At 37.6% G+C, this 15,262-nt stretch overlaps 1 protein-coding gene across 5 annotated transcripts in view; it reads right to left on the minus strand.

Annotated features, from left to right (window-relative positions):
* Window positions 1-3,783: 3,783 nt before the first annotated feature.
* BRD1 (bromodomain containing 1) overlaps window positions 3,784-15,262 on the minus strand; it is a 63,929-nt gene continuing 52,450 nt past the window's right edge. For all 5 annotated transcript variants that reach the window (XM_055807714.1, XM_055807717.1, XM_055807716.1 and 2 more), the window contains 3 exons: window positions 11,076-11,185; window positions 8,486-8,640; window positions 3,784-5,695 (listed from right to left, as the gene is read on the minus strand). In XM_055807714.1, the coding sequence (XP_055663689.1) occupies window positions 5,512-5,695; window positions 8,486-8,640; window positions 11,076-11,185 (449 nt within the window). In that variant the 3' untranslated portion in view covers window positions 3,784-5,511. The remainder of the gene's footprint in view (window positions 5,696-8,485; window positions 8,641-11,075; window positions 11,186-15,262) is intronic.

Here is a 15,262-nt window from a genome sequence, read left to right on the forward strand (position 1 = left end):
GTAGGAAATTAGGAAAATACCATTGCCCTCTCTCTGCCCATCTCTCAACTGTTCCCTTTCCACCTAAAATCCAGCCACCATTGCTTCTCTCCCCATGTCCTTGCAGTGGCTTCATCTTTAGCCAGACTGGTGGACAATTCCCCAAATCCCCCTTTTTAAATGATGACCCTACTTCAGCACTTCTCCAGTTATTTAGAAACCCCCAAGTCTGTCATGAGTTCATGACGAAAATTGCAGATGTTTTCCCTATAGTTCCCCATTGATTATTGACAAAAACTGCTAATGTTCTTCCTGTATTTCTCCACCTACTTGAACATGAGCATCAAACCCCTACAGCCCTGAAGAATAATTAAGATAAGGAAGATACTATTGACTTCTTTTTATCAAAGACTAGGAATATGACAAAAAATGAACTGTCATAATCTCAAAACAACTCTCTGTAAAGAATAAAGCAAAGAAATCAATCAAAACAACACCAATCCTTCCTCATCTTTGCATCACCTATTAGCAGCTGCTTTCCCCTTAAAATGACAGGCATAGATTTTCTTTGTTCTTGTATTTTCCATGTATTTAGATAAGGTTTTTCTGGTTTGTTTTATGCTATAAGAACATGAAAATTCCCATCCTCGCAGAGCCAAGCGTGGAGCAGTGAAGGACACGGTAATTAAACATAGATGAGGAAGATGTGTGGGCTCTCCTAACCCAACTTCTTAGGGTAAAATGAATCTTTTTTTACCTGGGGCTGTTGCCAGGTAAGTTGTACAGGGATACAGCCAGCTCTCCCTAGGGTTCACAAAGTGAAGCCCTTCATGATGGAAAATGGCCCCAGACAGCTTCTGCAAGACCAAAATCGTAATAAAATGCAGATTAATGGGGAAGATGGAAAAAGTAGTATCAATAATTAGGCTCATTGTGCAAAGAGAAGCAATCACAGACTGGACATGGGAACTGTTTGCATTACCCTGGACCTCTTTGTACACCCAGACATTAGCCCAGAGAGCTGAGACTTCCCTGGTTTGCTGGCAGTGCTGACTTGTTGCAGTGAAGACATCAAAACAGATGAACAAAAAATGAGCTGAGCTTAGAGCAACTCTGAAAAGAACCAACAGAGGCAGCACAGCTGCAGTTTGACCAGAGGACTGTTTTCTAAGATACGTGGTATCACTGGGATTCATTTTAAAGAACGATTAAATTTAAAAAGGGGGAAAAAAAAATCCTTATCCTGTCCCTCTCTCTCCACGTACTATTTACTAGCACAAGATAGAACAGGGTGACTGCAGCCACTGCAGTGTTAGATTTTTAACACTATGGAAACAACTGAAAAAGATCTTGAATAAACTTAACTACGGCTGCCGAGATGTTGCATTTTCCTCCCTGACTGGCAGAGATGGAGTTTCTGTGCACAGGCAATAAAAGAAAGCTGAATAAATAGGCAGATAAAAATAAGCTCAGAGCCCTCTCCCATCAAAGACCAATTTCAAAAAAAGTTTTTAAAATCTTATTTATCCGTTTCATGCTATTCCAAAAATGTTTTCTCAAACTTTAATTAGCTTGAATTTACTCTTTTCCTACTTTATAAGAGAAGTTCTAGAGGAAATAAGTCTTTCAAGAAAGAACTGATAAAATAGGTAAGTCATAACTGAATGGCATTATACAAAAATGTAAACGAGCTAACCAAAAGGCGTTAAGTAGAATGTGGACAGCAAATGCTTCCCTCATTTACGTTTTGCATTACACTTACGAAGCAGAGGGAAGTGTCTTTTTCCTTATATAGATAACAGCCTTTACCCACACCATCACGTCAGAGCCAAGTTTATTTAATTCCCTTGTGCATATCCTCAAGACAACCCCTTCGCCAGCCTGCAGGACAAGCAGTCGTCCCATCTCGAACCTTCACGTCAAAACTTGAGTGAGAATGGCTGCACGTGTGACTTGCACTGTCACTAGCAGCAAGCAGCTCCGAGTCCCTTTCTAACACTACAGAATGCATGCGTAGCAGTACAGCCGTGAGCAGAAAATCAACAGCTAAATAAAACTGTAACTCACCCGTCGCTAGCAGACAGAGCCAGAATCCAGTCGCTGTTCTATGTACTGGCTCTGCAGCTGAAACAAGCGTTCCCCAAACGGCCCACTCGCAGCAAGATCAGAGAAAGCTACTTTTGATGGACTACAAATGCTAGAAGCAGAAAATACTTTACCCGCAACAAGTTTTAATAGCAGCATTTTGAAAAGGGAGTATCAAATGTTACCTTGGGAATGTCGGTGGCCTGTGTGCACTGCTCCCTCTAGTGTAAAAAATACAAATCACAATCAACAAACACAAAACCCCCACAAGTTTAAGTGTTCCTTTAAAAAAAGGTAATCCTCTTATCCACGTTTTTTTCCTTAAATGTTTGTAACATGATCTCTCACAATTCTAATACAAATGAAGACAAACTTAGTTTCAGCTTCTGATCTGGGTCTCTCACCTTTATTAGTGGGAAAGGATGGTACCAGGAAGGAGCAGCGAATTACGCACACCTAGGCGCTCCACTTACCGCTGCGAACACTCACCCAGAGGTCGGCAAGATACAATGTGGCATTTACCTTTCCTTCGTCCCCCAGAATACCGATTTCCACTCTATGATTATGTTACCAGTTATTTATGGTGTCATAGAAGAACTTGGTCTAAAATGTAGTGAAGCACGTTGTGAATGCACAGATTCATCCGACAGCTGTACCTGGCGATGTACATCCCAGAACCTGGACATGCAGCGGTTCTGGAGACCAGACTTTCCCTTCCTAAATAGGTATGAAAGCCCTTTAAAACCACACAAGCCACACTGAAGACTGACAAGTCAGAGAAATTATTTTAGACTTTCACCCAATCTGAAGAGCCACTGGATGATACTTGAGCTGCTGCAGCCTCCTCTCAAGCAGCATCTGGAAGAAACTCCTGGGACAGTTTCCATCACGTGTACAAAAGACGACCAGCATCGCCTTTCATGCCAGCTTCACCAAAAGAATATCCTGTGTGGTTCATTAGGATACTTAATGGGCTTTTTGTAATCAGTCAAGTTTTCCAGCTCAGAATTCTCTGAAGCACATACAGACACCTGCAAGATCAAGGCACCAGATTTACCTTCTCCAAGAACTGATGAAGCGGTCTCTGAAGATGAAAGTCAGAAAATGAAACTTGGAAGCCTGAGCAAAATTTGAACTAAAGCTTTCACTGAAGATGCCATTAAACAATGTTACAGACTAATGAAATGAATGCTCTGCTTTTGTTTTACAAAAAAAAGAGCTCTTTTTTTCCTCTCCTATGTTGCTACCATCAGAAGCAGCTGAGAACTTTGGAAGCCTTCTAATGAATCATTTTGCAACTGTCTGTACGCTTTTTTTTGGACTTTTACGGGGACATCATACTTCACAGGTATCAAAATACTTACCATACAAATACCAAATTATCATCTTCCAACTCCTATCGTAACCGCAATTTCAACTTTGCAAGGTCTAACAAATCCAAAAAAAAATGTTTTCTCTTTCTGCCACAACCAGGCTGTGAATCATTATCCAGTTTCACACACACCAAATCCGAGTGTATTTGGTGGAACAAGCCTGAAATAAAATCTGATGCAGGGTGTATTTTTGGAAGACACTTATTAGGCAGTCCTACCAGCTGCAAGTGGTTCTACTGCCCTACTGTTCGATCTAGCTGGAACTAGCGCCTCTGTAAAAACTCAAATCATGGAGAAAGAAAATGGGCACTACAGCAAAATCTCAGGGGCTAAATCCAGGACAAAATTAACAGTTGAGAAAGAAATTTTATTTCAAGCTTCTAAGGGGTTATTACAAACAATAGAGAATAAAAACATTAAAAACTATTTAAAAAGTAATTGTCCCTTTAAAATAAAGATTCAAGCAGGTTTAACAATGAAGTATGCTATTCAATGAAGTTTTAAAAAAAGATTTAAAAAGTATTGGTTTTGCTGTATTTGCTAATCCTTTATAAAAAAGCTGGGCATAAATACTTCGTGCATTCATATGCATTATTTGGTGTTTCAATATTATATAACTTGGTACAGTATTTAAGATATCACTGCAAAAGAGTTCAAACACAGTGCATTTATAAATAATGGAGTCATTATAAATCACATTGCAAACATACCTTGCCATTTTCATTGTTACAAATTCAGTATCTCAGTGAAGGTAGGAATAAAGTAGCTACAACAATCAATATCTTGACTTTATTTTTTTTTCTTTTTAATATAAAAATGCAGTTCTGGAAACCCACCCTCCTTCTTCCCCCTGCCCAAACATAATGCTTTACTTCTTAAAAATAAAAATAAAGTACTAATTCTATATACATCACATGTACCATACAAAAATGTATCCAAAGTTTCTATTGCTACCAAAGTGTTCTAAATTAAAAGTTACATAAATCCCCTCATTGGAAACAAAAGATTACAAGTTACCAAAAAATCAAATTACACACAAACCATCAAGTTATTTTATACAATTTCCAATACATTTTCTCCCAAAGCAAGTTGTCGTCTCATGTGCCTGTATAAAAATGCATATCAATATATTTGTCAATTTTATTTTTCATTATAAAGCAAATTAATACATTTTCTACAATAAATAAAACACAGGGAGGCACACATATCAACAAAATTAAATCAATGGGAGTTAAATGGGATATGGTTTTGAAAGAAAAAATGTGCTTGTAGGCTTTAAGCCAGTTTTTTTTTTTTTTTTTTTTTAAACAAAAACAATCTTAAGTTATTTTGGGCAACAATGGAGTGTTTTTGGTGATTTGCAAGTGATGTACATAGTATAATTCTTTTCGTGATGTCTTTCCCACAAAGTACCCTCCAAAATAATGCAACTTCCTTTCTTAAAATACATATTTGTAATCGTAAATTTACATCAATCTTAAATACGTGGTACTTTGTGCAAAGAGCAACAATTTACACAAACATTCAGAAGTCTTTTTCAGAAGCTACAGACCAAGGAAGAAATGATACAAGCAGCACCATATTGTATATGATTTAGGCAAACATATTGGATGCCATTTTGATATTAGGCTTTAAGATCCACTAAACACCTTCAGCTGGAAGATGGTGCTTAGGTAATTTAACCTCCAAAAGAAAGAAAAAAAAAAAGTAAAAAAAGCATGGAAACAAAAAACAACTCCCTCCCCAGCAAAATTATAAAAGGAATTAAAGAGCTACTTCTAAAATCAGAATAAGTTAAGTGTTGAATATACATTTATGTACAATTATGAACACTATGAACAAGACATTTTAACAGATTTAGTGGAAAATCCTCCAAACTACAACACGATAAAATCATGAATCAATATGGCAATGGTGATTTAGAAGAATTGCTCAACTATTTCAAGTTTGCAGAACTCAGCCACTGAATCAACAATTAAGGGGTTGTATCTTCAATACATTCTTTTAGACAAAGAGGTTCAATTAGTAGAGTTCAAGTCTGTGTGGTATTTTTCATGCCTTGGTAGAATCTCTGTTAGTCAATATCACTGAAGTCACTGACTGGTTCTCCATGGACTCGACTCAGGTGATTCATAGCACGATCAAAAGCAATTCTTACTGCTTTTCGTATGCTGGAGTTACGTCCTTCCATCATTTTTAACTTGTCTATGGTCTCATCTATCCCAAGGGGAACCATTTTGGATTTGGGAAGCCACTGCCTGTAAGAAAGGGTAAAATAAGTATGTTAAATATAGAATAAAAATCAAGAAGTTTGTCCAGAAATGTCGGTGCTGCTACATTGTGTTTCTCATACAGCATATCAGGTTTACAGTCTTAAATAAACTGATACAATTCCTTTTAAGATGGTACTTACTTGCCTTAAATATTTTAAGAATATGAAATATTAAGAAAGCCTCTTCCACAAAACAAGGAGTACAATCCAATTCAAAGATACTTATTTAATGATTGATAGCAAGTATCAACTTAAAAAAAATACCATGAAATACTGATACAGTTTTAATTTAAGAACAGGCAGCAGCAACTAACAATTAACAATGCTCAAGATTCACTTGGGGCAGTTTGTTTCTCTTCTTTCTTTCATTTCCACTATTACAAGGAATTTGCAGATGATGAATTTTTGCCTGCATTTAAGACATCTCAATTTGGTCTTTGGGGAAAGCAAAACTGTCAAGGAAGTTCTGCACAGTGTGCTTTTACTCTGAAGTATGAAATCCCACTAGTTCAGTATTCAGAGTATTTCTCCATCTTAAGCTCCATGAACATCATTAATTTCTGGGCGTAGAAGAGTGATAATGAAAAAACCTCTACATTCCATTCTTCTAGTTAAAGCAAAATATTTTATAGATGAAATAATCTCAATATTTAATTAAGAAGTGTAAAGTAAATTTACGTCATTTCCGTAAATATTTATCTTAAACCTGGTTGAAGTTATAGGTATTAAGGAAAACAAAAATCAGGTAAATTAATGACTATCTCTTAAAGTATGTTACCGTAGTCTGCAATCTCAACCCTGCAAATGGCCGAAGCCATGCTTCTGTTTAAAAACAGAACCTCAGTTTGGAAGTCCATTTGGAGCCAAACCATGTGTAATTCAGACAGTAAAGTTCAATATAAAACACTTTATTGAAAGATTTTTTTAAAAACTGAATAAAATTGTCAGTTGAAATATTATTTTTATTAAAGCACTCTAAACTACAAACCTACCGTACTGAGCACACACACTGAAACCAAAAAAATGTCAAGAGTCAGTACAAGGATACAGACAAAACAATAAAGAATCGTAACACCAGCATGACAGGCAGCAGTCTAACCATTATCAGTTTTAATACAGATCACAGAGAAGTTTTAGAGAAGGTATTTTTAACAGAAAGCTTGCCCAGTCCTCCAGAAGCAAGCAGTGAAGGTGAAGAAACAAATCTGAATATCTGAAAAGGTAATCCATAGGTGATAGAAGCTGGTATCACATACTGAAGATGACACATACCCTGCAAGTGAATTGTAGTCATACACATGGGTTCAGGAGTAAAAGACTAAAGGGAGTTAAGAGGGACGAGTGCCAAAATAATCAGGATAAAAGAACCATAACCAAAAAGATTTGGGGGAGTGAGGATGGAGGGGAAAGGGGCTGGACAAGTATTTAGCCTTTCCTGTCCATCTATGCAGAGTATACGTTAAAGCCAGCTTCACATAATACTTGCAAGATTTAGGACCAGCAGGATTTAAGTTGGATGACTCCCAAGATCAAGAAGCAATCACAGCAATTAAAGTCGCTAGGGAGAGTACACATTACACTTGTGATACCAATAAGAGAAAAAATGAGAAACAGAACACCGAACATGTTTAAATATGGATGTTCTCCATGAACAAAGGAGAATGCAGGCTCTTGGGGAATCCTGTGCAACTGAACAAAGGAGATCATGAAGTACCACCAATTAATTAAGAAAAAACCTGAAGAACAGAGAGACCAAGGCAAAGAATCATGATTATGCCAAAGGATCTATGGGGACAGAAAAGCAACCATCCGTTCTGAATTTCAGACAGTAAGTTATTTAGGTGATACCGTATCGAGATGGAGTCAGGAGAATGGCAGCATTACGAGGCATCACATATAACCAGCTAAAGGGGACAATGATTACCTGAAAGTGTAAGCAAATTCAAGAGTAAAACTGAGATATAAAAAGATTCAAAATTAGCTTGACCTGTGTAGAAACACGGAGGGGGGAGAGGGATTAAGAAGAACACAGGAAAGAAATATGCAAGTTGATGAAAGGAGAAAAAGAGGGGTAGATGAAAAGTTTCCTTATCTGGCAAAAAAGAAAACCCAACAACCCAAAACAAAAAACCTAGAACAAACAACATCCAAACAAAACACACCACAAAAACCCAACCCAAACCAAACCAAACAAGCTAGTGGAAGGGAAGAGAATGTTTCATTGCGTGAATTATCCCTTCGGGCTCCACAGAGCATATTGCTAATAATGAAAGAAACAGAAAAAGGGAAGGTTTCATGAAAAAAATTTAGAAAGGGCAAAGAATTTGAAATGAGAGTGTTACTAAAGCATTTACACAGGTTAAAATTTTAAAGAAAATGCCCTTGAGCAGACTAGGAGGAAAACAAGTGTTGGCATTCAGAAAGCAATGATGAAGGCTGATACAGATAAATAATAAAGACTATTACCTTAAAAATTTCTTCCAAAGAAGCAATTTTATCAGGTCAATAAATAAAACCAGTTTGCAAATCAAACCAAAAGACTATTAATGACTTAAAAGTATTTTCTCCCAAACTGACCGTAAAACGGTCTCTTTCAGTGATGATATTATGTCTTGGTCCAAGAATAGACTCAAATACAAAATTTTAACATTACAGTTGATACTTCCATAGGAAAGATATCCAAAGAAAGATAAAGTTTCAATTTTTTTTTTTTTTAAAGGTACAGGCTTTTAAATTTTCAACTCACTACATCAAACAATGCATTTCAATAACATACCAACTCCTTTTATTGTCAAAAAATAGTACTAAGAATAGCTTCTCATCTGATTTGGTCTGCATTTGTTCTCCGATTTTCAGTACATCCAGGGGTGGCACTGGTATAGTAACACCGTTGTGATGGCCAGCAACACGAGGCATCTTAGGGTCAATAATCTATAAGAGAGAAAAAAAGGATAGTTCCTAATTTTTAAAACTACATAATTTACTTTAAGAGGTATTACAAATAAAGTTAATGGGGGAAAAAAAATCACAAACTAAGCAGCCACTGCATATAAATTGGCTTTATGTTACACTTACATTACTTTTTGATACAAACTGAACAGGCATAGCAGAATCACAGGAGTAGATATAACTGGAAAAACTCTCTCTAGAGCATTTTTCACCCATATCTGTTCTTAAAGTTACACCTGAATTTTACTTAAGTACAAAATTCCAGACTGACAAGCAGGTTTCAGAATGAGAAAAGCTGAACCAGGATTTCTAAAAGCCATAACTGGCCTCAAAGTCTGGGTTTTGAATTTCAGGTACCTTAAAGAAACAACCTATATTAAGGTGCAAATATTTGTCTCTGCAAAATACAAGCCCCACACTCATAATCTGGAGAAAAAACACCCTCTAAACAAGCAAAAAACCCCAATGGAAAAGCCATAAATCAGAAATCACTTTCAAGTATCTTACATATCCAATTTAATGACTCTGTTTTCAGCAAAACATGCAGTCACAGTCACAAATCCTTTCTAAACAGCGTTGGGGGAGGAGGAAAGATGCTGCTCACACTAATCGCGCTGATGGAAAAACTCCTTCGTAGTCAGATCACAGCCTTATCAAGCACCCAGCTTCCACCAAAGAAAGAGGGGTTATATGGCTCCGTGCCTGTCCCACCCATCTCTCTACCCTACAAACTCCCGTTGTTTTTCTAGCATCCACACTGGCACCAATCTTAATCCACAGTGAACTGATTATGGGAACTAAATCAACAGAAAGCTAACACTGTAGGAAGTTTGTAGAAATCAGGAGAACAACTTTCTTCTCTTGACGGAGCTTTAATTCCTCCATCAATTCTTCACACACTCAGATAAAGACACCAGTGCTGACACAGGAGTGGGCAGAAAAGGAGCCCTTTAGCGTTCGATTTAAGCTGATCATGACTGAAGGGCTAACACCATTCAAGAGACAAATCAAATCATCAAACTTTCAGCATCTGACCCAAGACTGTTTGAGTCACCCTCTGAGGACATAAACTCAAGTGCTCTGAATCTCACCTGCACAGGTTTTAACCTGACGCTATGATTACATTTCCAGATGTCCCCAGCACATTTATTGTGTAAGTCACGACTGTTCAGTCTATTACAAGCCATTGTGTATGACCTGTTTCTATAGCGCTAAATGTGTGAAGTCAAACATTTTCTCAACAACGTTTTCTCTGCAAGCTTTAAGTAGAACTGTGTGTATTCCTCCTAAAATAACATGGGCACAACAGCTTTACGTTTCCAGGACATCACTCACAACTGCATACAATCATTCAATTTATTCCAACTCTACCGGTAAAGTTTTTTGTTTCTTTAATGAACTGCAGAGTATTTTTATATTCATTTTGTAGCAGAAAATACCTTGCGGTTTCAACACTAACAAGATTAGGGACATGGTTTAGTGGTGAACTTGGCAGTCCTACGTTAATGGTCAGACTTGATGATCTTGAAGGTCATTACCAACCTAAACGATTCTATAAGGCTTATTCAGGTGACCCTTTGAACAATAAAGTATATTGCAGAAACAGTCTACTGAGAAAGGTGTGCTGGTTTTGGCTAGGACAGAATTAACTTTCTTCATAGTAGCTAGGATGGGGCTATGTTTTAGATTTGCGCTGGCAACAGTGTCGATAACGCAGGGATGTTTTTGTTACCGCCGAGCAGCGCTTGCACAGAGCCAAGGCCTTTTCTGTCCCTCACCCCACCCCACCAGCGGGTGGGCTGGGGGAGCGCAAGGAGCTGGGAGGGGACACAGCTGGCCCCAACTGACCAAAGGGATATCCCATACCACATGACATCATGCTCAGCGATATAAAGCTGGGGGAAGAAGGAAGGCGGGGTGTTCAGAGTGATGGTGTTCATCTTCCCAATTAACCGTCATGTGTGACGGAGCCCTGCTGTCCTGGGGATGGCTGAGCACCTGCCTGCCCACAGGGAGTGGTGAATGAATCCCTTGTTTTGCTTTTCTTGGTTGTGCAGCTTTTGCTTTACCTATTAAACTGTCTTTATCTCAGCCCAAGGGTTTTCTCACTTTTACTCTTCCAATTCTCTCCCCCATCCCACCAGGGGGAAATAAGTGAGCAGCTGTGTGAGGCTTAGTTACTAGCCAGGGTTAAACCACAACAGGTATTGCAAATCTCAAAATACAGGTAGGGTAGTAGAGATTATTGACTCAACATCTGATCTTGCAATAATTTTACCATGCATCCAGTTTGTAAAGAGGGCAGAATAATCCACCTTTATTCAATCTGAATGGGAATTCATCAGTTACCTTAAGTTCACACACCAATATTTTCAGACCAGAAACAGTAGTGCATTGATGGGAAGCTGTGTACTTACCAGAGCTGGATAAGAGGGATATCCACTGCATTTGGCCCACACTACTTTTAGAGGCTCAAGAACAGATGTTGCAGCATCAGTTGAAATCCACATACTGCTATGCCCAACTTCTAAGAACAAATAATAATTAAATATAAAATTAAAATGTTAAAGAATGAAATCTCAGACAAATCTTCTGCAGTTCTTCACTTCCTCGTCAGTTTCTTATGACCATTAGAATCCAGATACCAATACCACCTTTCATGTACATACCAATAAAACCAGGTAACATTCATAACGCTCTTCAAATGATATTAGTACTTCAAACTAAGCCTACAGATACAGAATGAGGTTTTAGACACTTCGACAAACAGCATAACTTAGAACACCTTAATTCTCAGAAAGGAAGTGTTTGCCAAATTCTAATAATCCTTTCCCTTTGAAAAAGCTCAAAAGAAAACATAAAATTATGGTACCCCAAATAAGCAGTTTCTTTTGAAACTGCAACGACAATCCTGTCAAAGAGATGATGCTACTGAAGATGCAAATTGCATGGTATGTTTCCAGAGTTTTGGATATCCATAGTAGGATGAACACCTGATAACTTACAATGCTTGTCTGGTATGCCTTTCTATTCTTATGCCTAAATTCTAATCTGCATTTTAAATTCTACTTATTTATTTACGTTTAATCAGCCCTCTAGGCCTCTGCCCAGCCCCTTCCTGCAGCAAAGTTCAAAAAGACCAACAGGGTTCAAGGAAGCGGCTGCAGTAGCAGTTTCTTCCTAACAGAAAACTGAGTTTATGTTACTGCTCACTTCTACCACAACCCTTCGTTTTCTTCTCTGTTGCTCACTACTGCACTGAAGCATGAGACGGGCTGAAACCTTCTGGTCAACCAGAACCACATTTCTAATGCATGCATGCAGATATACATTCTATCTCAACATCACAAAAAGTACTGGAAAAAAGTGGTTTCAGACTTTGTAAGAGTCTGAAAAAGCAAGGAAAATTTGTGTAAGGTGATCACAAAACAAACAAAAAATCAGTCAATTACTTCTCACAATATATTCCAGGTCAATTTTCAGCCACAGCCCAATTAATTCAATTATAATTTATTTTGAAGGTATGTTATCAACACCTCAAGAAAATACTTCATTGGGAAGTCTAACTCTAGAGATTCACAACTATGTAACATCAGGTATCAAAATGCACTAGTTCATAATAACTTGTCACCACAGCATAACGAGACGTTAGATGTTTTTGAAACTAAAAGTTGGTTTATGTTCTATAATGGGTGTGGGTATCACAGGAGAATGAGAAACAAATGCAACTTTTCCCGTGTCTTTAAGACCTGAACAAGTCTCCTAAAGAAAACAAGGATCTTTGCTACCAACCCCAGCAGGCTTTACAGAGGTCTTTAATTAGTGCATTCTATTATATAAAACCATAAAACCAATCTGTTTATTTACACTGTTTCTTACTGAACTACATAACCCTGGAAAAAACAGTTCCTAAATTTATTTACTATTTTATTTATTTGTTCCTTTCTGTATCTTTTTAGAGAGGTCATTCTAGGACATTCTTCACTTTCTCCTTAAAAGCAGTAATAATATTCTTCAGTTGTACAAACATGTAATACACAGAAATAAATTACATACAGGCATTCTTATACTGCTAAGAGAAAAGCAGACTACATAAAATACTGGACATTATGAAACACACATTAAATCCAGATGAATCATTTCAGTAGTATCTCAGAATAAAACAACCAGAGCAACTACTAACACAATAGTAAAAGCAATCTAGGCAACTTCTTTATTTCTCTATTAATACCAGTATGTTAAGTATTCACATGTCAGTTAGAAGGAATCATGAAAGTTTAGATTGATGTATCCTTCATACATAAACTATTTTGAAAAAAAGTAAAAAAAAATAGAGAGAACTGTATCTCGTACTTAAAACCAGTACAAGTCTCTTCTTCGGGGCATCTAACAAAAAAGAAAAGAAACCTGCATTATTCCCAGTACAGAACTGATAGGAAAGAAAGAAAATGGCATTTTAATGCTGAGTAGAAGCACAACATGTCAGGAAGCATACAGCCAGATTCCCTCAGAGATTTCTCAGGTGTATACACGGTAGAGAAGAGTCTCAGAATTTTTCCTAGTTGAAATGTATTCCATATGGTGATAGGGGGTTAACTACACTAGCACATACAGTTACTAGTTTTCTTTTATAACGTAAACCCCCCTTTACTTCCTCAAGCCATGAGAGACAGCATTTAAGTTAGCAGTCAGGCCAACATACTGCTAAAGATTTTAAATAACAGTACTCTCACCAGCTGAAAACCAACAGTACCGAAATACCACCAGACATAAGACCCTGCATAGTTTAAGATAAGGATGTCTTCTTACACTTTTCATTCCCTTAAAGACTTTCTACTTATAGTATTTTTAAAACGACTAGCCTCTGTTTCAATACCATTCTCCTAACAGAGTCACTGTGTTTAATCTTCTGTGTTAAGTTCAGCAAAACACCCATTAGGTGCCACAAGCCTCAAAACTTTAAGGCACTTCAGCCTTCAGAAACAGAGCTAAGAAATTCACACCCAGTGCCTGCATAGCTTTCAGCAAGGAGTGCGAGCTCTTCATAGGCCAATTTTATTTTAAACCAGAAACTTCAGCCACAAACAGGAAAGTCTACTTTACTGAAAGATGATCAGATTAATAGTGCACAGTGCTGAGGGTTTTTTTGGGAGTTTTTTTCTTTGTTCATGGTGGTGTGGCTCATGTTTTGGGTTTTTTTACATAGAATAAACTTCGATTTTAACACCTGAATCTGCAGACAAATCCATTAACACTGAGCATATTTAAGCTCCAAAACTACTGCCACCTAAGAGGTAGCTGTGGTATCTGCAGTGTAGATTTATCATTTGTGCTAAAGAACAATCCATCAAGACCTTTCTTTTACTGTGTAACTCTTGGCTGGACAGTGTTCTCTCTGCTGTCGATGTTACCTGTTGAAATGAAGACCACACAGAGGGGAAAGCTATTTTGAGTCAAACGCAGCAAAATGTTCCCCTACAATGTGACCCTGCCCACCAGTCTGGTGTGACTGAAAGGGAAAACAGCATCTAGACACTGCTGGAAAAAATACCGTTGCTAAGATTTACTGAGGAAAAAAAAACTGACAAGAAGGTGAATCAACTGGCTGGACGAAGATGGGGACAAAGAACTGAAAAAACTGGGACAAAGAGCACCTGGGAACAGGAGAACATCAGGGAACAAGGCATAGCCAGGCAAAAGGATTAGACAAGGTTCAAGAGGACAGGGGGAAGAACACATTGCCACTTTTGATGCAGCAACTTCCTGACCCTGCTAAGGAATCCAAGACCTACAAACCTCAGGACATCTCTGTATACAGCACCTATTAATGAAAACCACTCATAGCACGTGTCTATTCATCTTCCAGTGCTCCTGCACACCAAGGACAACAAGCTATTACATATAGATAATTCTATCTGAAAACCAAAAAACCTCTCCCATTAAACCTACAAGTCCAAGCCCCAAAGTTAAACAGAATTCTGAGTCACTTTTGAAACTTTACTTCATCCTCTGTGTTTATATCTCAATATAAACTTCATATTTGAATACAGAACTTATTTTTCCATAATAACTTGTCCAGTACACTGAATGGACCTGCCCCTAAAGCGTATCTCAGTCTTACAAGTCAGAAGTGCTGAACAGCACTGTTACAGAAAACAGCATGCCCTAACTTGCACACTTGGCTTTGTGATTTCAATAGCACCCTTATACTGAAATATGTTAGTCCAAACACTAACAACGTTATATGTGCACTACAATGATTACACCTATTAATCAATGCAAAACCGCATCCCATCATAACTGCAGGACTCGATGTACCATACTGCAGGTTCTGAGAGAGCATCCTGTAAACAGAAACAAGATTTTCCTTGGACCTGAAGACAGCAGAAATGCAAGAACTGTATTTGTTTCTAAAGCATTTAGAAATTACTGTTTGAGATATTTTGCCAAAAATGAACAACGCTTAAGTTTCTTTGTAAAATCTGGGATTTTACTAATAAAAGTAAATCATGTTAAAATTCCCTGTTATGCACAGACTGTAAGCAGGAATATTCACCTCACTCCTACTTATTTCCTCTTCTTGATATGCTGAGGTAACAGGGTG

Source organism: Falco peregrinus, chromosome 6 (assembly GCF_023634155.1).
Source record: "Falco peregrinus isolate bFalPer1 chromosome 6, bFalPer1.pri, whole genome shotgun sequence".
NCBI classification, from domain to species: domain Eukaryota; kingdom Metazoa; phylum Chordata; class Aves; order Falconiformes; family Falconidae; genus Falco; species Falco peregrinus.